This window comes from Mchenga conophoros, linkage group LG4 (assembly GCF_057382185.1).
Source record: "Mchenga conophoros isolate Kocher_MC1m ecotype Shallow Benthic linkage group LG4, M_conophoros_male_GT1.1, whole genome shotgun sequence".
NCBI lineage: Eukaryota > Metazoa > Chordata > Actinopteri > Cichliformes > Cichlidae > Mchenga > Mchenga conophoros.
The window spans coordinates 40,099,128-40,123,998 of NC_140529.1; the positions used below are offsets into that span (position 1 = coordinate 40,099,128).

Genomic DNA, 24,871 nt, shown 5'->3' on the forward strand with positions numbered 1-24,871 from the left:
TGAGACCTATCCCACTATCCCAGCTGCCAAACAGCAACGGGCGGGAACGCCCCACGGAGGTCGCCCATCTGCACCCTGCAGAAAAAGTTCATGACACATCGGGTTGACCCAGACTGCAGCTACTGCGGTTGGTCTGCAGCATTGCTTCCTAAGGAGCATTTCACCCACTGTTTGAGTTTATCTGTGAATAACAATCAGCACAGAGAACCACAATTACAGCTTCAACGTGAGGAGTCACTAATACCAAAGCAACTTCAGGCAACTGTTGTTGTGATTTGGTGCTAATAAGTAATCCTGAAGTGACTTGAACAGAGAGACTGACGAAGCTGTCGGGAACGTGCAAACTGGAAAACCATGAGGGACAAATATGTTTGACCTGAGAAACCAGAGAGCAAGGACCCAGGAGCAGAGGAAGTCCTATCATTTTATTTTCCATCATCTGATATCGCTTCTAAATCAGCGAGAGAAGACCACACTAACACAGAATGCTAAGCATGAGCAGAAATACCAACAGTGATGCAAAGATTCCCCACAGAAGCCTGAATCCGCCTTTGTATAACGTTGGGATGCTAGCATTAATTAGCATATGTCTGTGTGATGCTCCCTGTGGATCAAGCAGCTTGCACACCTAGCATGCTAGCATAAGTTGATAACTCCACCCTCACTTCGGGCTCCAAGATCCAGCTCGGTGACGGAGGCGAGGCTTCAAAGGACGGAGCTCACCGGCAACAGTAGCCCGTGGCCATCTTTTATATACAGTGTGTGCTGCGGCTCCACTAAATGCATAAGGTCACAGAGTTTAGGATTCACATTAATTAATAATGGTGCTTTTGTGTGCTGGAACACGTCTATGAGCAGCTGCAGCAGATGCTGAGGCTGGTCCCGGGTCAGCTGCAGGCTGCAGTCTGATGTTTGGGAATGACTGATGTTATTTTCTCACAGCCAAAATGGCGTGACTGACTGCAAGGGCGCGAGCGTGGGCCAAGACATGTGGGCGGGAAAATGCTGCTGCGCCTCTACTCGGGTCTTTCCGGCCTCCTCCGGAGCGGCTGAACACGCGCGACTCACAGAGCAGCAGCAACCGCAGCAGCAGCGCCGAAGAGCCGCTGGAGGAGCTCCGCGACCCGCCGCCGATTTTAACCCAGATTTCCGTCGGGAACTCGGGAAGGCGGTGGGCTGGGGGCTCGGGCACAGAAGAATGAGAGAGCCCTCTCACCGCAGGGCGCGCAAACATGAACGGGGCCGTGTATATGTCGTTCTTCCAGGGCCAGCTGGAGTCCGTGCTCGAGCAGGTCGTTCAGCTCGCTGTCCAGGAAATAAGCAAGACGGTGGGCTCCAGCCTGAACGGCCTCCTGCTGGAGACGGCCGTGAAGGAGCAGGAAAACCGCCGGCTCGGGCTCCAGCTCCAGGCGCGGGAGAAACGGGGCCGAGCCTCCGCTTCAGACGACGGAGGAGGAGGAGGCTCCCCGGTGGCTGGTAAGAACAAAGCCGGGGAGAGGGCGGATAGCGGGCGGGCGAAACCCGAGCAGCAGCCCGGGGGACAGGGCACGGGGCCTGGCGTGCCCACCGACACACGCCGTCTGGAGCAGAGAGGACGAGTCGTGGGTAGGCACCCGTTACACAACACACACACACACACACACGTTTCACTTCCTATTAATCCCGTTTTCCAAAAGCAAACAAACAAATATGCCTGCTGGCCAGCAGGAGGCGCTGTGAGGCAGCCCTCGTGCTCCACACTGTTTCACTTTAGTTCTGACAAATTCAACGTAATTATGACGTCATCCATAACTGAACAATCAGCTTCCAAACAATAACGCCGTCCGACACAGTGTTCGGTCTCAGGTGGACGACAAACGACGTGTCGGACGCCACCTCGGCGTCCTTCCAGGTCGACTTACGGTGACCTCGCCTGGACGTCAGCCTTCAACAAGAAACCGTAAAGCACCGTGTGGTGGGACGCCTGAGCGCCCGCTGAGCCCTGATCCAGGAGCCTGCAGTGTTCGGTGGACACGAGTTACTTGATGATTTGTGAACGATTCCACGTGTTTTAGTGGTTTTTTCGTGACATTCGGAAGCTCGCTGGATTTGACATGTATTTCACGGGCTCGAACTGGTTTCCATGGAAACACTGCGACCAGTCTGAGAGCAGCTGGCTGTGGCGTTTGGAGGCGATGCTACGTGTTAGCACGTGCAGGTGTGATGTCATCTTTTCGATGAAAAAAGGTGACGCCTGCAGGTGATTGGACGAGAACTCTCGTGTGCTGGGGGAGCATTTCCATTGGTTCTAATGTGTCTGTGACACAGGTGAAGCTGGACGCAGTGACCCTGCAGAGAAATGTGGACTTTGCGTGTAATCGTCCGTCTGAGCGTCACGTCAGAGACGATAACGCTGCAGCTTCACGAGGAGAAGTCGAGGAACTCGAGTGTGAACGTGGCAGGGCTGAAAATAAAAAGCGAGGTGTGCAGCCGAGGATCGTAAAACAAGCCACGCCCTCCCGCAGGAAAGGAGTTGTGCTGGTGAGGAGGAGGGGGGCATGCAGAAGACCGCAGGAGAAAGGGAGGAGGACATGCTGACTATCAACCTGACGCAGTGACTTGAGTGATGCCTCAGTGACGTTTCATGGATGTCGGGTCAGATTCATCAGCCGGAGCACGACCGCTCCGGGCCACGGGTGTCCGCAAGTGTGGCGTTCCTCATTTGTGGAGGTGGGAGGAGCCTGCCGGAGAATCATGTGGAAAGAAAAGACTTCACAGCACGAAGCTGATTCGGCCGGTGGCACGATTTCAGTACTCTTCCACACAGGTGATGACCGCACAGGTGCCCGTCCTGTCGGGTCATGATCACCCTGCAGGAAGCGGCTCGGCTGGAGTCAGAAGGAGGTCATTACAGACTGGCGTCTCACGCCTACGTGCTCGTTTCAGGCTGAATGTGTCGGCACATTGTCTGTTGGCGCCCTGCGCTCTGACAGAGTCCAGCTGCGTTGGTTCACTCTGAGGTTAGACTCGTAACTGTCACGCTGCTCTGAAATCCTCCTCGGTCAGTGTTTCTCTGTGGATGATTCACCATGACGCTGAAGTCGGACCCGAGTGGACTCGTGGATGCAGAAACTGAACCCACCCCCGCACGGTATGTTCGCCTTACTCGCCATTACAGTCAGGTCCCTGCGGCAGGATCCTCCTGAACGCTCGCTCAGACAGACCCAAAGAGCTCTGAGCTCTGCTCATGCTGTCTTTGCAGGTTTTAAACTGTGAGCACTTTGATTCAATAACATGATTTTTTCCAGATGTTTACATAATGATCTCACTGCACAGCAGGTTGGAAAAATGTCTGACGAGCAAACGTCCGCCCGCTGTTCAGCAGCTGCCGTGTTTAAGGATGAGAAACATTTAATTTATCACACGAGCGGGAAAGACGTCAGGAGTGTGAGGGACTCCACTTTATCCTGAAATTCCCACAAAGACTCAAGGAAAAAACAGGAAATGATTTGAATCGGAGTAACCCCACGATGAGCGCCCGCTGTGCTGAGGTCTTCACGCCACACACACACTCTGTCTCTCACTGCACTGCAGCAGCGTCCACATGCAGGGACATGTGAGCAGGAGATAAAAGACGCTCTCTCGCATGCATGCACACATCTGTCGACTGCAGCACACAAACACGCTGCTGAGCCCCACCCACGCCGAGATTACTAGGTCACCGTCATGCATCACCAGAGTTCAGGATATCAGCGATGGCGGCGTCAGAAAGCATCAGTTCACTTCCTAACGTCCTCATACACACCCCACAGGTCAAAGGTCAAACTGCTGTGTGTGGATAGAAAGGATGACGATGCTGAAGGGAAAAGCTTTGACGGTCAGACGATGCTTGACAGCTGGTGAACCCGGTGAAAGCCTGAGTTTCACAGAGTGTCACTGAAGTATCCCCAAATCGTAGCGTGCTGAAAATCCTCTGATCCGCGACGGCTGCTCGGCTGCAACAGCTTTAATGAAAGTCGTTGTCACTGTGACAGAACCATCAGCCAACCAATCAATCGATCAATCAAAGTTTCAGAAAATAGTTGTTTTAGTTGTGTGAAGCTCTGCCCTGCTGGGCGCTGTTCAGCTGGCCCTGCAACCTGTTTCATCATGAACTGTGATTTCACAGCCAGTCTCTCCAATAATTAGCCCCGCCCCCATCTCTGTTCCACAGACCAGCTGAAGTCCGTCATGGAGCACGTCCTGGACTTCGCCGTGCGTGAGCTGACGAAGATCGTGGAGGCGTCATTCGACGACCTGCTTCTGGAGATCACCAAGATGGAGCGAGAGCAGCAGCTGCTGGAGAAGAGGCTGGGAAAGGGCGCTGAACGAGGAGGCGGGGACAAAGGGAAAGGCGGCGGTAGGGGGAGGAGGGGCTCGGAGAACGACTCTGTGTCCCCGAGCGGCTCAGAAGACGCCCGTGAGGAGGTCGCTGTGGTCACTGCGTCCAAAGAGACGCCGCAGACACACGGTGAGTGATCAGCTGGAAGGAACTGAGTGTCGTACTCTGACCGGCTGGTTGGTTGTGATTGGCTGTCAGTGAGCCTGACTGGGTGTGGCTGGTGTCCTGTTTTGTGTTTCCACAGGTGAGTCAGATCAGGTGTGTGGAGTGACTGTTATTTTAGCTGAAGCTAACCTTCCTCCTCCCCCTCTTTACCCCCCCCCAGTCCCGGAGCGTCCCCCCGTCCTGTCTGTCTCTCAGGACTGGGTTCCCATCCTGGACAAAGTCTTCGGTCAGAAGTGGTGCAGCGACGTCTGGAACGTCAAAGAGGTTGGCGGGGGTGGAGGAGGAGGAAGTGGGCGGGGGTTAGGAGAGAGTGTGACTCATATTGTCCCCGCCCCCACCCCGGCAGTGACCCTGGAGCCCTCCCCCTCCTCCCCACAGCAGGACCCCCGCTGGACTCCTTTGGAGGACATGGAGGTGTTTTCTCCCGATGAAGATGAAGCTGCGGGCAGTCTGATAAGCGCTGCCGCCGCTGTCAGACCTCCACCCGGACCTCCACCCGGACCCCCCCTCAGCCCCACATGTGAGGCACCTGCAGTTTATCCTCAGTGCTTCAGAAAACAATGTAACATTAACAGGTTTATGTGTGATTAAATAAGAAGGAAATACTCAGTAGTAACATTTTAACATCTGAGAGCGTGACAGTGAAGTTTACGCTTCCTAAAGCAGCGTGAATGGAAACAACTGGATCCTATAAAAAGAGCAACATTAATGATCAGTTATATGTACTAATATGTATTTTTCCAGTATGTATATGTTTTCATACATATATGTATGAGTATTGCATGGCTGCGTTTTAGTTTTGGGTGCGACCTGTCCAGGTGTGCCCTGCCTCTCACCCTGTCACAGCCGTGATAGGCTCCACCCCCCATGACCCTGATAAGGAGAAGTGGGCGAAACAGGATGCATGATTTTTAGTTTCATGAATAAAAAGTCAGAAAACTTAGTGTTTGTAAAAATATCTGATGATGTTTTTATTGACACTGAGAGGAATCTGAAACCGTGACCTTTGACCTCGCTCCCTCCTTCAGGTCAACGGTCCTCAGCCTCCATGCTTCATCGCCTCCTCACGCTCCCCTCCCAGCTGCTTGATGACGATGAGGAAGCCACCGCCAAGGAGACGCTCGGCTGTCTGGCGTTTGACGGCTCCATCAGGCCGCAAGACGCCGTCGAGCCGCCTGCTCAGACTGGCAGAGAGGAGGAGGAGGAGGAGGGAGAGGAGGAAGACGAGGAGGATAAAGGGATGAAGGTGAGGAGCGCACAAGAGGGCAGGAAGCAGACAAAGGTTGATTTTTAATGTTTAGATGGCGAGCTGACATCTCTTCCTGTCTTTCAGCGGAAGCGGCGGCGGGTTTGGTCTGAGTGCGAGGAGTGCGGCCGCAGGTTCAGCCGGATAGCCCTCCTGAAGGCTCACCGCCAGACTCACAGCGCTGGAAACGCCGCCACATCATCGCCTTCATCGCCGCCCGCCGGAGCTGCCTCGCCACTCCGCTGCTCCGACTGCGGCAAAAGGTTCTCCTCGGCAACACGTCTCCACAGCCACATCCGGACTCAGCATCACAGCGACCAATCCTGATCTGGGACCAGACGGTACGCAGGCGAGAGCAGCGGGACGTTTTATTCTGTTACACAGACAGTTTGGAAGGCCACAGGAAGTAACTGCAAAACTGACCTCTAATCAGAGCGGCCTGCTCTCATTGGTACCCCCGGAGCAGGATCCCGGGTTCTGAACGATCCGGCTCAGCGACAGGAAACGTTAGAGCGAAAACGTTCTGCCAAAGTTTTTTTTTTTCTAACTTTGATGTTTGTTTCTTCAAATATTTAAAATTCCTGAAAGTTTTCAGGTCTCTAACTTTTTTATTTCTCAACCAGAAAAACTTTAGACAAAACAGAACACAGTCGCGGGCTGCGTCTGAAGTTCGTTTCGATTATTTTCAGATTATTTTTTTAATTCAGTAATTTTTCTGAAATTTGAGCTCAAAACAGAAAGAAATCTAAAATTGTCACGTTTACTAACGTTTGGTCTGGAACAAACTGCTGAAACTGTTTGATTTCAGTTTGACAGGAAGACGAGCGAGGAAAAATCTGACATTTATTTGAAGTTTATTAGAACAATTTCAAAATTAAAGCCTCAAATTCAGGAGGAAGATCGGTGTAAAGTCTGCATGTCTTTGGGTTTATACGGAGGCCAATTCGCACATTTGAGAACCTGGAAACGTTTTTTGGAGGTGACTCGACAGCGTGAATCTGAACCAGTGCAGAAACTTTTGAGGCGGAGGAGGTCAAAGGTCAGGGGTAACTGAGGGAAAACACGCACACATCCTCCTCCTGTAAATTGTAGGCTTGTTTTGGCTTCTTTGCTCACTGCCTGCTGGTTTGTGTCTGTGCGGCGTGCACACGTTTTCTACTCGTTTGGTTTTGAAGTGCCCTTTTTTAGGTTTCTCTTTGGATTATCGTCGAGTCCATGTCTGTGGTTTTATCAGCGTTCCTCGATCAACTCCGAGGACGAAAACACACAGGGAAGGAACAACTTCCTGTCCATCGGAGGGGTCTTCAGTTCCAATGCGAAGCTCAGCGGTGAGCTCCTTCCTCCTTCCATCTCACCAACACAAAATGTGTCACACTTGCAGAATTTCTTTGTTTTCTCATATTTTGTTGTTCAGACATAATTGAACTCCATGAAGCTACGAGTCGCCTCAGCGTTAGCATTTTACCCACAGCTCAGACTGGTTTAACCAGCTGAGCTCACAGCAGTCATATTATGGGGTGAGGTGAAGCTAGCAGCTACAGCCGCCTGTGTCACCAACCACCTATCTGAGGCCACGCCCCTAATAATGCAACCTTTAAACAGGTGAGTTGTGAAAACATTCTGCCCCGTACAGGTTCTACAAAGGAGGAAATGATCCACAGAGACCAACGTGTTTATTTTAACATGGGAGTCTAGGGGGGCTGACTCACTGCTGCCTCTGCTGGGCGTCAGAGGAACTGCAGTCAGTTTTTATCATGAAGGCTGGATTATGAGATTGAAACTTTGACTTATGGTAAATGGTAAATGGCCTGTATTTATATAGCGCTTTTACTAGTCCCTAAGGACCCCAAAGCGCTTTATATATCCAGTCATCCACACATTCACACACTGGTGATGGCAGCTACATTGTAGCCACAGCCACCCTGGGGCGCACTGACAGAGGCGAGGCTGCCGGACACTGGCGCCACCGGGCCCTCTGACCACCACCAGTAAGCAACGGGTGAAGTGTCTTGCCCAAGGACACAACGATCGAGACTGTCCAAGCCGGGGCTCGAACCGGCAACCTTCCGATTACAAGGCGAACTCCCAACTCTTGAGCGACGATCGCCCCCCCTTATTCTTCATTAATTCAGGATTTTGTAGGCTGTGAAACATTTTGATTTTATAAAGGCAAAATCTTCACTTTTCTTGCACAACTGGGCTTCCGTAGGTCATCAGCTGGAACTGATTCTAAGAATTGACCTTTGGTAAGTCTGCTGTGTCCTCTACGGAAGCCCATTCCTACCAAAAAACATAACATTGGGTTTCACTTTGAGTGGCAATTTTTTTCCCCCTGAATTAAATTTTTTTGCTTTAACATTTGCATTCTTACATTTTTCATTATGAATTTCAAATTTTTCACTCTGTCAAATAGTTAAATGCAACGTAAACATCTGTTTTAAGTCTTTTAGTGTTCGCCAAGTCAAACTCTGAATAAGAAAATCTAAAAATTTATTCTGCGTGTCGTTTTCATGTTTTGCTGGAGGAAGAGGATGGAGGGAGGAAGGATCAGGTGACAGGAAGTTATTCATCCTGGGAGTTAGTTTTTATCTCTGAGAAACGTCAGCACGAACAATCACAGAATCCGTTGTTTCACGCTGTGTAAATGTGTGAACCTTTTTTTCAACTCTGAAGCAATACGACGGCGAGCTCTGCAGAGCTCCGTGGTTCAATTTGAACAAGGACCAGAAATGCACAAAATGAAACCGTCTGCGAGCCGGGGCCGTCTGACCGTTGGAGGATCCAGAACTCTGGTCACCTCAGGCGAAAATCAGACTTTTTTTTTTTTTTTTTTTACTGTCCTGTCTCTACTTCACCGACCGCTTCGTCTCGTTTTCGTACCTCATTTTTCAAGTGTTTCTTTGACTTCCTGTTTCCATGAGACCTCATTACCTCAGCTGAAGCGCAGCGGCGAAATCTCACCTGATCAACGAGCAGATTTTAGTTTTTTCCCCAGGCCTGGTCTGACATAAAAACCACTCGACATGAGATGTTTCTTTGTTTTTTAGGACTTTATTCTTTGAAGGTTTGATTCATACGGAATCCAAAATCTGACAAAAAATGTTTGGTTTTTTTGGTTTTTTGATATCAAGTTGAGTAAATAACTGTTTACATTAGTGAAGAATTTAAACGTGTATGTAAACACAGTAAAAATGAAATTCTTTTTATTGTCAAACAGAAGTTTAATTTTCTGTCAGGACTGTGGCTGCTCCGTGTGTACAAAATCAGGTGAAAAGAAAAGCTCGCTTTTGTGGTTTTTACGCACCGGCGGCAGAAGGATCGGACGTTCCGTTAAAGTTCAGAAAATCCTAATCCTGAGCTCAATTTGGCCGATCTCTCTTTAAGGCTTCCTCCTTGTGCGCCTCCTGCAGCCGTCCCTCGCTCTCTCCTGTTCTTCAGCTGACGGATTAACCAGTTTGCCCTATCCCAGCATCCTTCTCTGCAGCAGCCTTTCCATCAACTGTGTTGGCCAATAGGAACGTGGCAGAGCGCCCTCTGGTGGACAGACTCCAACATTGGCACTCCTGACGTGGCTGTGCGGCGTTTCTTTGGTCTCTACTTTAGTTTTCATGTATCAGGGGTGGTTAAAGCTGTAGACAGATGAGGAATGCCAAACACCGGGCGGCGGATAAATCAGGACGTAAAAGCTTTTTTCAGCTGCTCCGTGAATCCTCGGGTCTCCGTGGCCTTCCTGACAGAAGCCCAGAGCTCTCCTTTTACTTCAGATGTGTGAAGCGCTAAATTTGCACTGTTATTATTTTATTTAATATGATTTTAGGGTTCTGGACCTCTAAACTGTGCATATATGAACAAAGCTACAAAACTGCTTTGTTCAAATTTCTACATTTCAGTAAAAACTGAGAACTTGTTGGACTTTTGAAAACCTCGTGTGGCTGCTTGTGCTGACAGAATTAACCGAACCCAGAACCTAAAGTCCAGACTGTATTCTTCCCATCGGTCGGGCCGGATCGCTCCATTCGTCAGATTTTACTTCCTGAGAGTTGAAGCCTGAAGCAGCTTCACTCGGCATAATGGGACAGAACTCTGGGAAAACTGGGCGGAGGTGCCAGAGGAGATGACCTGAATGAGAGATCACAGGTTTATGATGACGTCAGGCCTTTTTTTCTATATGTCACACAGCTGCCATCACAGGCCATAAATAGACTGTATGTAAAAGATGTGCATAAACAGTGGTCAGCGCATTTATGAAGAGTTGAGCTGACGGATTTTACCGTCTCAGCTTTCAGAAAGCAGACGTGATGCAAGACGATGGATTTCTGCACCGACTTCCGTACTTCCTGTCCCTCCGTGACTGATGGGACCAAAATCTCCAAAATAAACTTCCTGTTTTCTTCAGTCAGACCTGAACCATAAACACATCAGAACAGGGTTTGCTGAGCTCAGATCAGCTGAGCAGGATGCTCATTTTCCCATTCGGACCAGAGGAGCCGCCTCCTGCTGGACACTAGAGAACAGCCTTATGTCCATCTTTTATGTACAGTGTGTAGGAGCAAGCTTCGTCTGTTTGACCTTAATGCTGCCCTGAAGAGTCGGACCACTGATCGTTGGAGATATCATGTGACCTGTTTAACCAATGACAACTCCTCCTGTCCTTGTTTACACAGAGGAATGCATCTGCCTAGAAACAAACATGATATTAGAAATAACTTTGAAGAGGAGTGGCGTAACACTTTGTGTTTAAAAACCTGGATATCAACATAAATGCGTGATAATACTGTCATCATTTGTTTATGTGCTGTTTGAGGCCCATGTTGGAGCTCCATTAAATCTGATCTAATCTCAACGCAAAATGCAAACTCTTTCCAGATGGTGAAAATTGAGTGAAACCCTGATCTCTTAAGTTATAATTAATGAGTAACATTTCCCTGCTGGTGGTCTTTATTCATTTGTTATGTTTGCAGCTGACCAGATGCATTTCTCTTCCAGAAGAGGTCCGTGGCTGTAACGCATCGTCGTATCATTTCTAGTACTGAAACATTCATGCAATCTCATTGCAGAGCTCTTTTTTTTTTTTTCTTTTTTGTTAGCAGTGAAAAGTGGTTGTGTGGTACTCGTACTTCAGTCCTTTGTAGTTAAAACTTTGGGTGTGAGCAAAAAACTAATAAAGATCCTTAAAAGTTGGCGAGGAGTTCCTCAGGGAACAGACATGTGAATGAGGGGCGAACGGGTTTGTTTTCTTTTGTTTTTTTCATGTTAATATTTCCAGTTGGAGGTTTTCCTGTAAGTCAGGCTCTTTGTGAAGACATGGGGGAACTTCATTCGGGGGTGGGTTTGTTTTAAACTTTAAATATGGATTTCTACTTCCTGTTTAACCTTGATGAACGCTGTATGTCAAAGAACAGTTCATCTCATTTTTTGGATGTGATGCAATACTTTTTATAAAATGTTCCCTGTTTTTTTTATTTTATTGGTTTTTTTTTTTTAATGGACATCAGCCAAATGGTAGATTGAATGCTTCAGGATTTGTTTTTGTTTTTTTAAAGGTCAGACTTGATGTGACCTTTGACCTTGTGTGACCAGTGTCAGTTCTGAGTGAGTTATCAGACTCTGATGTGTTGGTTGTTTACTTTGTGCCTGGTTTTATCAGCGCTGCATGGGCTGAATGTCATTAAACACCAACTTACAACGGTCTGCCATGATGATGATGATGAAGGCTACGGTGGCTGTTTTAAAAAAAGAAAAAAAAATGTATTGCCTGTTTTAGTCGAGCAGAATGGGTACTTTGTAGTGTTAACATTCAAAGGAAACAAATAAATGTTCATAACTACCGGCTGGAACGCTGACTGTTCTTTAACCTCCTAAGACCCGAACTCTTCCACGGCAGCATTTTTGATTTCTCTTTGATATTTGGGCATATTGGGGGCTGATGAATGTAAAAGCAAAGAATTACCAGATTTTTTTTTTCCTTATTTTTGTTTTTAAGAAAAATAAGAGCCACATATGAGGGTATTCGTTTAAAATTTTGATAGAACAGTAGCAGCATAATGTCCTCGCAAGTGGATATCAGGCCCTTGTAGAGCAAAATTGAGTATTTTGGTCTAAATAACCCCATATGTCCACATATGTGGACGCAGGTCCTAGGAGGTTAATGTTATTTCACAAATGTTCAGCAACTTGACCTGGTTGCTTCAACATTTAAACAAAATGCTGTTTAAACAGATAAAATAAAAAAAAAACCCTCAGAGACAAATGCTGTCTTGAAATATTCGTAGTCCACGTATGTATGAGGTTAAAGTGTTTCCAAATTTAGACTCAAATACAAAATGTTCATAAAGGCTAAAAATACCAAACTTTGACACAAAGCTTCTATAAGCTGCATCGCCTTGTCACAAGGGGGCACCACAGTGGGTAATGGTAAATGGTAAATGGCCTGTATTTATATAGCGCTTTACTAGTCCCTAAGGACCCCAAAGCGCTTTACATATCCAGTCATCCACCCATTCACACACACATTCACACACTGGTGATGGCAAGCTACATTGTAGCCACAGCCACCCTGGGGCGCACTGACAGAGGCGAGGCTGCCGGACACTGGCGCCACCGGGCCCTCTGACCACCACCAGTAGGCAACGGGTGAAGTGTCTTGCCCAAGGACACAACGACCAAGGCTGTCCAAGCCGGGGCTTGAACCGGCAACCTTCCGATTACAAGGCGAACTCCCAACTCTTGAGCCACAATCGCCCCCCAACAGGTGGTAGGTCCACCTGTTTGATTTAAAGTGACCCCTGAAGGGGATTTGGGTCTGTGGAATCAAACCACACTCACTTTCACTTTGCCCTGAAACAAACACCTTGCCACCCCCTTCCTCAGCCAGTATTCACCTGATTGGCAGGTTTAAACAGCAGGTGGGTAGGGTCTCTTAAGATGACCATATAAGGACAGCCAATCTGTGTGACTGTGATCAACATTAACAATGAAAAAAAAAAAGTTCTGCATTAATACAAGGTGTATCAGAAACAGTCATCTGATTTCAAAAGGCTTTGAATAAATTTCAAGTTTTACATACACCAACTGGCAACTATGCGAATGACAGCTGTTTCATACACCTTGAACTTGTTTCTGTAAAATTCTGAACTGGTAGCAGGACAGATGGCGTGCTCTTATTTTTGATATTTTTTGCAGGAAAAAAGTATTTTATTTGAAAGATATTTTCAAACACGCCCACCTGCTTTTGTTCAGCTAGCTGACCCCAGTTTTAGCAGCTGATACCCGCCTTAATAAAAAAAAAAAGACGCCGACCCCATGGACACGTGCTGACGTCACTCGCCTGCACTTGACTGCCTTGACCCGGCTCTGCGGGCGCGTGCTGTTCCCTATTGATTCATATTAACACACCGGCGCGTGCGGATGGAAACAAGCCGAGATCAAAGGGAGCGCGAGGGGACGACGGTGTCTGTGTTGCAACAATGTAGCGAGCGCATACCCGCCCCGCGCGCGCACACACCGAGAGCTGTACCCACCTACTACCGTTGTCATAGTTACCTACATACCCGACTGAACGGGTATGTGCACGAGCGAGAAGGGAGGGAGGGAAGGAAGGAAAGGGGGGGGAGAAGCGAGAGAGGAAGGAGGGAGGAAAGGAAGGTAAGAAGGAGGGAGGGAGCGGAATTAGTCAGTGATAGAGGGGAGGAGAGGAGGCGAGGCGGCGGGTGTTCTGCCGAGGTGGACGTGGCGGGTCCGGCGGAGTGAGCTACGAGTGACGGGCAGCGGAGCCGAACCAAGGTGGACAGCCAGCCGGCCATGAAGCGGACCACCCGCAGGTAACGTCCGGCCGTTATCAGCCGCTTGCTCGGCGTCGCCGCGTCGCTCCGCTCGGTTTCCTGCCGTTTTACCGCGCCGCCGGACGCTCGATGACCGCCGTGCCGCCGCTCGGGCTCCGTAGTTTATTGGCTCCTTTTGTGTTGCGATGTCAGCCGCTCGCCGTAGCGCCGGAACCCCGTGGAGGGGGCCAGGCTAACCGCTGCCCCCGCTGCGCCCTCTCCCCGCCTCACTCTCACTTTCTCCCCCTGCTAGCAGTAGCAGCAGCAGCGCGCTAGTTTAGCAGGCTGCAGACGATAAACAAGATGGCCACTGGCTAGCTGCTAGCTAGCTAGCCAGCCAGCCAGCCAGATAGACATGGCAGCCTGCCCGTCTTTGTAGGGCTGTGAGGCGGCTGCGGAGCGTGTCCTTCCGCTGGCAGCCGTGGGTTTGTGTGTGCGAACCACAGTAAAAGTTGTGCAGAGTTGGCGAAGAATGTGGAGGTGTTAGAGCGAGAGCGGAGAGGAGCAACCTCCGGGGAGAACCACCGCCAGCAGCCCGGGAGGCAGGCAGTGCGGCGGCTGCGTGGCGAGTGGAGGGGCCACCTGAGTGCTCGCGGGGTGACAGGTAATATGGAAGGGAGGAGCAGGTAATGTTCACCTGAGCGGCAGGGAGGCTAGGAAGCTGCAGCACTGTGCACAGAGCGGCTGTTCTACTTTACCTGAAAACTTTTCAGCGCATGTGTGTGGGAGGCCGCTGCATACACACAGCTGCAGCAGCTGACTGTCTCTTCTAATCACATCCTGCTCCTGCAAACAGCGCACCTCTGCAGGCCGACCTGTGCCCCATTTACATCTGCCACCACATCAGCTTTGTCTGCATGATGGCGGTGACCGGCTGACTGCAGTCTTACTGTTGTCATGCACCAGTGCAGAAACGGAACCGCAGCAGCTGTTTATAGGGATGTTCCCAAGAGTCATCTCTAACATTGGCGCTGGTATCTGCTCCCCTGAAAGTGTAAAAATTTTTGCTGTAAAGTTATTCAGACTGAGTTTTTCAGGCGTGCTCATGCTGCAGGTGCAGCCTCAAAACCTCAGTAGAGTCTCACCAGTCGCCACACATTAGGCGCCAGGGCCGGACACTAACGGTGGTGGCCTCAAGCCCCTGGGGGCGGGGGGAATCCCAGGGAATCCTGGTTTCAAACTATGCTTGCATACCTGGCTTTCATGCTCAGAGGTGCTGCAGTGTTGGGGGTTTCCTCATGTCACTCTGATTGGCTTTAGCTGCTGTTGTCATGGTAAGCAACTCCTCTGTCTTCTCTCTACAGGCTCGTGATGGTCAGCCGTACCTGCTGACATCTGGCTGATCTTTCACTACGTCATCGTTTTCCAGAGGACGCTCTCAGGGACTCCCAACCCCCCCCCCCCCCCCCCCAGCCCCTCCTCCTGTGAGGGCCAGCAGACTTCACCAGCAGGAGGGGAGTGGAGGAGGAGGAGGACTTTTACGTGTCATCCTTGCGCAGGGGCCATGCTAATCTTCTCTGTATCGTATCCAATTTAGCGTACGCGCTTGCCGAAGCAAGCACGAGGAGGACTTTTACCAACCTCAGCGATACCTCAGGTGTTGAAACGGAGCAGGTGAGGAGGATTAGCTCCGCCCCCTCACCATGACAGACTTGGAGAGTGAGTGCCTGAGCCTGGGCCTGTCCCCTGAATGCGGCTCGCCTCCCCTGCCGCTGGACTCCTCCCTGCAGGTGGACTGCGGTGCCGGGCCCGTCGGCTCAACCCCGACGCCCACTCTGGCCCTCCTCTCCTCCGACTGTCCCACGCCCACGCTCAGTTCACTGGCGGCGGAGATCGCAGAGCCGCTGGTGATGCTGCCGTGCGTGAAGAGCGAGCCGGAGGACTGTGACCTGGAGCCCATCAGGACCGTGGACCTGTCAGAGATCCAGCCGCTGTCCACCGCCGAGCTGGGCCAGGACCAGATCAAGATGGAGATCAGTGGCCTCGACTACATCAAGTCTGAGCACCACGGGAACCACCACCTGGGGCCGTTTCACCACAGTGACGTAACAGAGCTGGACTACAAGTTGCACTACGAGCCGAGCTCAGTGTTCGACTACATCTCCCAGGTAAAACGCCAGAGGCCGGCAGCTGAGAGCGACGACGCTGTTATTGTGTTATTATCGTTATTGTCATTCGTGCTTTTTCAAAGTATCTTCATAAATTGGGTATAAAGTTTTTCACATTCTGTGAATAAAAGCGCCCACCAGAGTCCATTTAAAGTTCTGCTGATGTAACAGAAACCCTGAGGTTGTTTATCCTGTCAGAGCAGCGTAAAAGGCTCAGTCCAACTCAGACGCCGTCAACGCCAAGCTGTTTTTTTTTTTTTTGTTTTTTTTTTACTTCTGTTGTGTTTGAAAGGTCTGAATATATTATATAAAGATGTGGCGTGTGTTTTGTTGTTGGTGGTATCTTTGTAGAAGTTTTGCGATCCAGCCGAGGTGCGCTGTGAGTGTGCGTCCACTTCATGTTGTTAGTGCGATGGACGCTCTCACCTTTATGGACATCTGAGGTGATGTCGGGCGCTTCACGATTGCAGCTGCTGCCTTGTTTTCCTCGGCCTTCGTGCGGCTGTTATGCTGCAGGTTGTCATGTTTTGTCGGACGGTGCAATCAGTTACGCTCTTTGCGAGTGCTTCACCTTCCGCTGTGGCTTTTGGTTGCGTCCTGTTTGTTTATCTGACTTTAATCTGGTGTGCAGGGGACAGCTGTGATTGGCTCATGTAGGAAGAATGAATTGTCACTATTGGTTGATCGTGTTTAATTAAGTACGGGGAGACAAAATCACGGCAGAGATTAAAATTCAGTAAATCTGCAACCCTGAGAATTTTGCCAAAGCAGGAGGAGCCCAGGGGTCAGCTCAGGGCTCAGGTGTGTGGTTGGCAGGTAACTTGTCGCACACCTGAGGGTCAGAGGAGTGTGAGGAGGCCCTGTGAGTAAACCAAAGCATACAGAGGTTATTAAAAGTGGTAAGAGCAACACAACGAAGTGATAACTGTGACTTGAATAACTGAGTTTAATTTTTGCCATATTTGAGAAGTTGTAGTGTTTTTAGACGTGCTCTCCCTTTATGAGACTCTGGACCTGATCTGACGACAGCTGTACTAAGAGAAGCTCCTGTGATGACGTTCACAGAACTCTGGTGATTTATCCCCAAAGTTGAAACCTGTTAGGACAGCGGTCCCCAACCCCCGGGCCTTGGACCCATCATTTGGTACCGGGCCGTGCGAGTTCAGGCTTAGGTGTGAAATGTCTGGTTTTCAGGGTTTTTATCGGTTTTCAGCGTTATTTTGTTATTGTTTTGATCGTTTACTCGGTTTTCCTGGGTCTTTTCACGTGTGTTATGAATAAATCTTCTTTTTTTCGGTGCCGGTACTAGTTTTATTTTGTTGTATTTATCCGCGACACCTTAAAGGCCGGTCCGTGAAAATATTGTCGGGCATAAACCCGGCCCATGGCGCAAAAAAAGTTGGAGACCGCTGTGTAAGGAGATCAGAGCATTTTGGAGATGACTTGGAGTCAGAGCTGTTTGTATATGAAGGAAAGGGCCTCAGTGCTTCCTTTATGACAGGGATGGGGGGACTCCAGGCCTCGAGGGCCGGTGTCCTCGATCCAACACAGCTCATTTAAATCTCCTGAAGTTGTAATGAACTAATCATGTGATTCAGGTGTGTTGACCCAGGGAGTGATCTAAAACCTGCAGGACACCGGCCCTCGAGGCCTGGAGTTGGACACCCCTGCTTTATGAGCTCCTTTAGTGTAGTAAACACTTGAGGGTTCATTTATGAAAGGAGATATTTCCATTGCATAATTCATAGCAACACTGTCAGACTGAATTGAACCACAATTAATGATAATCTGGGTTTTTATTATCTGACTTTTTACTACAACCCTCATTTACAAACACTCTTTCCTGTGCCTAATCACCTTGTCTAACATTCCCACTCTCGCACTCTGGGTTCAGTATCTTGCCCGAGGGCACTTCAGCCCACTGACCTTCTGATTGGTTGTCTCCCTACCAATCAGAAGGCTGTGGCTCTTGGTCAAAGTGCATAATAGGTTCTCTGCAGTTTAGTAGTGTCTGCTGTTGTGTTGCTGTCTTACATGGTTGTTGTGACTTTTCTCTTTTGTGAGTCGGGTCAGCGATGGAGGAAATCGTAGATGACCCACAACATGAAGTGGCTTCCCTCCGCTGGTGTCCTTCACTGTGTTCATGATGATGTTTTTATGATGAAGGTTCCTTCTTCGTGTAGATGGTTCCACATTTAAGCTGCTCAGTAAGAAAATGCTGTTTTCCTCGGATCAGGAAGAACCTCAGTGAGCCGCTGCAGGTCTGTTGCTGTGGCATGGAGGGAGCTGAGGTTATACCAAACTGTCGTCTAACTGTTGTTAGACGAAGCTGGGAGCCGTCGCTGCGAGGAGCTCCGAGAGGACTCTCAGCTTCTCCTCATCATCGGGCTCACGACTGCAAATCCTTTTAAAGCAAACACCTGAGCTGATCCCACTCCTGTTTATCTCATTTAAACAGCTCAGAGGGACAAACCACACACTGCATCATTCTGAACACTTATTTGAATATGAAGTAGGGGCGATATGGCCTAAAATCCATATCGCGATATAATTTGAAGCATGTGCAGTAACGATATATATCACGATATATTCTTTTCTTCACTATAAGGACTTAAAATCCTTTAATGTTCTCAAAAATCGAGAGTGTGCCTTATGTATGAATTCTGGTTGTGCTTACTGACCTCGAACCGATTTTGGCAGAAATCTGTTAAAAAATGTTTTAGTACAACTTTGGTAAGCAGCACTGTTTGATGGATCGTCAGAGCATTACGCTGCCGTAGTGAGGAGCTGCGCGGAGTAATCTGGGTCCAAAACTCCGTCTTCTTCAGGTCCCAAAGTCAAACGAACACTGAGAGTTAAAAACGTCTAAATTCTTTCATCTTTAATTAAATAATCAGCGTTGCTGCTTTAGCAGGTGTAACAATTAAGTTTAACATCCATGAAAACAGAATTTATTAAATTTAAAGGAGTTAGAAGTTAACAGGAAGTTAGCTCGCTAGTTTCCACCTAAGCATGATATAGCATGTTCTGACTGAGAGATTTCTGAGAAAATTCAAACGTACAGCTCTGCTATCACTTCCAACATAAATGAAGACAGAAAACTAAACAGCAGTGGCGTTTGCAGGGTTACTGAAGTTGGGCTAGCTGCTATATAATGTTGTGCTACGTGATTGCTAGCGACACAGCTATGTTAGCATAACATTAGCACAGTGAAGCTGGAGGATGAACGCCAACTTTTTTCCACTCGATAAAAGTTAACGTGAGGGATTCTGGTGGTTTGGGACAAATGCAGTCGCATAGCAGGATGCTATACACGGGCCAAACTTCAGTCAGGAGAACAACTGAGATCATTCATCCACAATACGAGGTTAGTTATTAATATACTGAAACAACATGGGAACAGAGCAGCTGCGAGAGAATTCAGCATTAATGAATTAATGTTACGGAAGTGGAGGAAGCGCAGTTTTTGGCTTTCCCCATATTTCAAATGTGCTTCATCTCTTTGCTATGACTGTCGCCCGCCATCATTTGCAGATGATAATGGTTGTAACCGCTGCGATGCTTTTGACCAAAACAAGCGCAGCTTGATGACATCATCAACATGTGCTATCGCGATAGAGCGGTATAGTCAAAATTTCTATCGTTGGCCAAATTTATATTGTTTATATCGCCCACCCCTGATATGAAGCAGAGTCTGAGCTTTAGCCCTGAGGCTAGCCATCAGTTTAGTAATCGGGTATTCTATTGATTGAGTAATTGGATACTTTTGTCTTTGAAAATGCAGTGTTATCTATAAAAAACATTTCATTTTGTATTTATCTGCTATGTTTCTTTTAAAGAAAACATCTTCGTAAGAAATTACAAGTACAGTGATGTTAAAATAAGATGCATGCCTTAGTTTTGGCTGTGTGTGTGTGAGCGCCTTTAAAGAAGCACATGGTGGCTGCAATGAAGGAAGTCGAGCGTGTCGGCATTCTCGCTATCGAAGCAAAAACTGTTAGTTTGAATAATCGAGTTATTTGATGAATCGTGGTGAGGCTGCTGCGTCATTGTCCGAGGTCTGAAAGCAGATCAGGGCTGAAACTCTCAGACAGCCTTTCATGGAGGCCGGTCACACAAGACTCTCTCAGTGTGTTTTTATCACAGCCATGTGAAATTTGTCCTTTTAAACAGCTGAATTCACAATAAAGTCATTCTCACACTGTGTGGGCCACGCCTCTGTGAACTCAGGTGTTTTTAAGCCTGAGTGGCACAGGCGTATAAAATCCAGCACCTGCAAACTGGAAGTGCACAAAGAGCCGTCCATGGAGGTATCTCAGGCCCGCGATGTGAACGTCCCACACACACTGACGTCTTGTAGGAAGTCTTCCAAGATCTAGTGGGGGTTCATAAAAGCTGCAGGTCTGTGTGGACAGAAAGGGTGTGATTGAATCCCCGCCCACATTAATGCTGTCTAGTACTGACAGTGATGCTTCCTCTGTAGTCTTTTATCATGCAGTTTACTGTAGAGTCAGTTGAGCAATAGCAACAAAGAGCAGAGAAATGCAAAGATTTGTCTGAGAACAGAGTGCAGACACGCAGCAGTGTGAAAACAGCAGAACAGCATCAAACATGAGTGCATGAACATCTGCTGCATCAGCAGCTGAAGGTCACAGTTCTTGTCTTCCTTGAGGTTTTGTCGCTGAGAGCAGACCAGAAATCAGAGGCTGATTTGCTGTTCTTTATCATTTAACCTGGAGAAACGGTTTGTTGCTTTATAAGAAATCATCACTGTTTGAAGAAAATAAGAACAACCCAGGTTTCTCTTCAGCTCTGTAGCCAGGCTGACAAACAGAGCTCTGTTGAGCCAACCATCCCTTTAACGTTAACGTTTAACGTTCATAACTTCTTCACTAATAAAATGTTGGTCAGCAGACCTGATGTGCTCGATGCTCAGGTTGAGCAGATGTGACTGCAGCTGTTTTCTTGTTGTAGGTCACTGACACTCTGGAGTACATCAAGTCGGACCACCACGTGGACCTACAGTGTTACTACACCACCGATCTGAGCGCGCTCAAGTCGGAGTACCCCGAGACCAACGCCATGTCCGCCCACCTGCAGCACAACGGCCTCGAGTCCATCCACATGGCCGAGCTGCGCACGGAGCTCAACAAGCTCCGCCCCGACTCCCTGCACTTGGACAGCATCGGCAAACCGGACGCTGAGTTCGGAGGGGGGGCGCTGTACGAGCTGCAGCCCACACACGTGGGGAAGTCCTCCACAGAGGCGATGATGGCGGCAGGAAGGGCAGGAGGGAGTCTGGTGGTCACGACTAAAACACAGAGCCCAACGGTGAGGAAACCTCGCAACATGCAGGGTGAAAAACCATTCTCCTGCACGCAGTGCGGGAAAAACTTCAGCACGCTGGGAAACCTGAAAACGCACCAGCGCATACACACGGGCGAGCGGCCGTACACCTGCTCACAGTGCGGCAAGAGCTTTGGCCAAGCGGGCAACCTCAAGCGGCATCAGCTCATCCACACAGGCCAGAAGCCGTACGTCTGCGCCCACTGCCCCAAAGGCTTCACCAAAGCCGACGACCTGCGCTCACACCAGCGGCTGCACACCGGCGAGCGCCCGTTCATCTGCACCACCTGCGGCAAGAGCTTCAGCCAGTCCAAGGAGCTGAAGGCGCACCACCTGAGCCACACGGGCGAGCGTCCGTACTGCTGCCAGCACTGCGGCAAGAGCTTCACCAAGGAGACGAGCTACCGCAACCACGTCCAGATCCACACCGGCGAGAAGCCCTTCACCTGCTCGCAGTGCGGAAAGACTTTCAGCAACTCGGGCGTCTTAAAAACCCACGAGAAGATCCACACGGGCGAGCGGCCGTTCGGCTGCACGCAGTGCGGGAAGAGCTTCGGCCGTCTCGGCCACCTGAAGGCGCACCAGCAGATCCACACGGGCGAGCGGCCGTACGCCTGCCCCCAGTGCGGGAAGACTTTCAGCCAGTCGGGCCACCTCAAAGCACACGAGCAGATCCACAAGCGAGAGCGAGCGGACACGGCGAGCACCAGCAGTGACGGCGGCAGCAGCGCCGTGGGCAGTGACAGTAGCTAACTGCAAACCCTTTAACCTCCGGAAAAACAAAGTATTATTCCTTTTTTTTTTTTTATAAATACGATATATAAAGCTTTTCCTCATGAGTTTTTCTTACATTTTCATACCTTTTGTGCTCTTTTTGCATTTTATCTGTGGGCAGGGCGGACTGACGCATTTGCTCTTATGCAAGTGTCTGTGTGTGCATACACGTTATATACCGTGTGTCTGGGGTGGCGGGTGGGTGGGGCTGTAGATAATCTTTAAACTGGACTGACTGTAGAGTACCAGGACTTATTTTTGGAGACCTTAACAAGCACAAATACTTAAGAGACCAACAGTTTGAGTACTTCATTTTTGTATTTCCTGTTTTTTACTGACTCAGACCAGCAGTTCCTGACAGACCGTGACCCCGTTTACCGAAAACTGCACACTCACGGCACTGACACGCCATCTCGGTACGCTCTAAAGGAACACGAAAGGGTCCAAAATCCCAGCCTCCCATTCTACAGCGCGCTAGAATCGGGCTTCGTAGTCCAGTCACTCTGTGTTGTCGCTGATAACTGATGGAAGCTTTATCCTTCCTCTGTAACTTAAATCTATGTGACCCGAACAATATCGGCTGCAGTTCTGATTCATTCAGGTTTCTGTGAAATATCTCACGAGTCTGCTGTGCTCTCCACCGTCCCTGCAAAGAGATCAGCCTGGAGAAATAGTTTGCTGCTTTATAAGAAAGCCCTTCGCAAAGCCAGAACATCTTACTATTCATCACTGATTGAAGAAAATAAGAACAACCCCAGGTTTCTCTTCAGCACTGTAGCCAGGCTGACAAACAGTCAGAGCTCTGTTGAGTCAACCATCCCTTTAACGTTAACTAGTAATGACTTCATGAACTTCTTCATAAATAAATTTTTATCATTAGAGAAAAAATTACCAGTAATCATCCCACAGATGTAATATTATCTACAGCTACTCTTAGTACCATTGATGTTAAGTTAGACTCTTTTTCTCCAATTGATCTTTCTGAGTTAACTTCAATAATTACTTCCTCCAAACCATCAACGTGTCTTTTAGACCCCATTCCTACAAAACTGCTCAAAGAAGTCCTGCCATTAATTAATTCTTCGGTCTTAAATATGATCAACCTATCTCTAATGATCAGCTATGTACCACAGGCCTTCAAGCTGGCTGTAGTTAAACCTTTACTCAAAAAGCATCTCTAGACCCAGCAGTCTTAGCTAATTATAGGCCAATCTCCAACCTTCCTTTATATCAAACATCCTTGAAAGAGTAGCTGTCAAACAGCTAACAGATCATCTGCAGAGGTTTATTTGAAGAGTCAAAGGAGCTTGCAAAGAAAAGCGTCTGGACTTCTTTAAGTTGCTTGAAGACGTTTCACCTGTGCTGCAGTGGTTTGTATCATATCTATCTAATAGACTCCAGTTTGTGCATGTAAATGGAGAGTCCTCTTCACACACTGAGGTTAATTATGGAGTTCCACAGGGTTCAGTGCTAGGACCAATTCTGTTTACATTATACATGCTTCCCTTAGGCAGCATCATTAGAAGACATAGCATACATTTTCACTGCTATGCAGATGACACCCAGCTCTATCTGTCCATGAAGCCAGATAACACACACCAATGAGTTAAACTGCAGGAATGTCTTAAAGACATAAAGACCTGGATGGCCGCTAACTTTCTGCTTCTTAATTCAGATCAAACTGAGGTTATTGTACTCAGCCCTGAAAATCTTAGAAATATGGTATCTAAGCAGATTCTTACTCTGGATGGCATTACCTTGGCCTCCAGTAACGCTGTGAGGAACCTTGGAGTCATTTTTGACCAGGACATGTCCTTCAATGCACATATTAAACAAATATGTAAGACTGCGTTCTTCCATTTGTGCAACATCTCTAAAGTTAGAAATATAGAAGCTGATCACAAACTTAGTTACTGATCAGAGCTCAGATTTTTTTTTACAGGAACTAACTTTTTACAGTGTTGCTGTTGTAGTAAAACCTACAAACTAGCTGGAATGGTTTGGTCTACACTAGGCTTTTATTTTGAAACTCGGTGGAATCTCTGTGCCTATTCTGTCCTGCCGGGGGATTGTTAGTTTTTTTTTTTTGTTTTTTTTTTGTTTTCTTTCTCTTATACTTGTCAGCCGGAAGTGACTTGAATGCGTGGCGTTCACTGACAGCAGAGCGATCAGCGGTCCCGCTCGTGGAAAGGGAAGCTCGCTGTTCTTCCAGTTTTGATTTTTCTCATTGATTCTCGAGGGTAACCTTGTGGGCGATAAACGGGTGTAGTGGGTCATGAGGTTGAGCCACAGCTGCAACATGAAGCCCCTAACAGAGCCTTCAGTATTCTCATAAGTGTACGACGTTCGTGTCTGCGAGCTCGCGTGAATCTGACCTTGGACCGACTCTGTTACAGCGTTGTAGTTTTTATGTGAAAAGAAGAAACGTCGCATTTCTCGGTGAACGGGGTCTGACCTCTTCAGGTTCGTCCATTTGTGTTTTTGGCAGTCAAAGTACTTAAACTCAGGTGAGAGTACTTCCTGCCAGTTTACTAGTATTTTACTTGCAGGTGTGGGTACTCGCAGGATGTGGATGTACTGTTAAACTCTTTGATCTTTTCCACGTTTTTATTGAGCAGTATTGATTGATCGGGACACGGCAGGCGTCTTTTTGTTGCTGATGATAATCACGTGACGGTTTATTATTATTATTATTATTATTATTATTATTATTATTTTAAATAATTTGTTAAAGTCAGTTTTTACCGTTGTTGGGCTCCAGAGGACCAAAATTCATCATCAGCACAAAGGAGCCCAACCCCCCCCTCCCCTCCCGTCTAGATCGCTCACTGTGTACAAATCTATTGATTATGTCATTCCTACAAAATAAAATGTAATAAAAGTTAAAAAAAGAGAAACAGAAGGTGGAGGCAATTGAGCATCTTGTACTGGAAGAAAGTTAATAAAGAAACTAATGATACATGTTGCAGTTTCCGTCTGTTTCTGCTGGAATGTGTCGGCTTGTTTTCAGAAACAGGAAGTCTGCCGTCCTCACAGAGTCATGAAGGGGGGG

General features: G+C 48.3%; 2 protein-coding genes and 1 non-coding gene across 4 annotated transcripts; 2 read left to right on the top strand and 1 right to left on the bottom strand.

Moving 5' to 3' along the window:
• Nucleotides 1–1,030: 1,030 nt before the first annotated feature.
• On the top strand, nt 1,031–12,021 carry LOC146576872 (uncharacterized). Of its 2 annotated transcripts, none has more exons than XM_085272430.1 (5): nt 1,031–1,476; nt 4,193–4,489; nt 4,686–5,045; nt 5,554–5,771; nt 5,859–12,021. In XM_085272430.1, the coding sequence occupies exons 1-5, from the start codon at nt 1,233–1,235 to the stop codon at nt 6,096–6,098; spliced, it is 1,359 nt and encodes a 452-aa protein (XP_085128556.1). In that variant the 5' UTR covers nt 1,031–1,232; the 3' UTR covers nt 6,099–12,021. The 2 variants fall into 2 exon arrangements, with proteins under 2 accessions (XP_085128556.1, XP_085128555.1); XM_085272429.1 differs by having other exon boundaries at nt 1,032–1,605.
• Nucleotides 12,022–13,389: 1,368 nt separating this feature from the next.
• LOC146576873 (uncharacterized) lies at nt 13,390–24,769 on the top strand. Its single transcript, XM_085272428.1, has 3 exons — nt 13,390–13,591; nt 14,896–15,699; nt 20,674–24,769. Exons 2-3 carry the CDS (start codon nt 15,235–15,237, stop codon nt 21,796–21,798), a joined length of 1,590 nt encoding a protein of 529 aa, XP_085128554.1. The 5' UTR covers nt 13,390–13,591; nt 14,896–15,234; the 3' UTR covers nt 21,799–24,769.
• On the bottom strand, nt 15,053–15,153 carry LOC146576874 (U6 spliceosomal RNA). The gene has a single exon (XR_014892363.1). It is a non-coding gene; the product is annotated as a U6 spliceosomal RNA (small nuclear RNA).
• Nucleotides 24,770–24,871: the final 102 nt, after the last annotated feature.

Bases quoted from the DNA above. Each gene is read 5' to 3' on its own strand.
- LOC146576873 (XM_085272428.1), top strand. From the start codon at position 15,235: ATGACAGACTTGGAGAGTGAGTGCCTGAGCCTGGGCCTGTCCCCTGAA. The intron at 15,700-20,673 runs GTAAAACGCCAG...TTCTTGTTGTAG, and splicing joins TGTTCGACTACATCTCCCAG to GTCACTGACACTCTGGAGTA.
- LOC146576872 (XM_085272429.1), top strand. From the start codon at position 1,233: ATGAACGGGGCCGTGTATATGTCGTTCTTCCAGGGCCAGCTGGAGTCC. The intron at 5,046-5,553 runs GTGAGGCACCTG...TCCCTCCTTCAG, and splicing joins ACCCCCCCTCAGCCCCACAT to GTCAACGGTCCTCAGCCTCC. The intron at 5,772-5,858 runs GTGAGGAGCGCA...CCTGTCTTTCAG, and splicing joins AGGAGGATAAAGGGATGAAG to CGGAAGCGGCGGCGGGTTTG.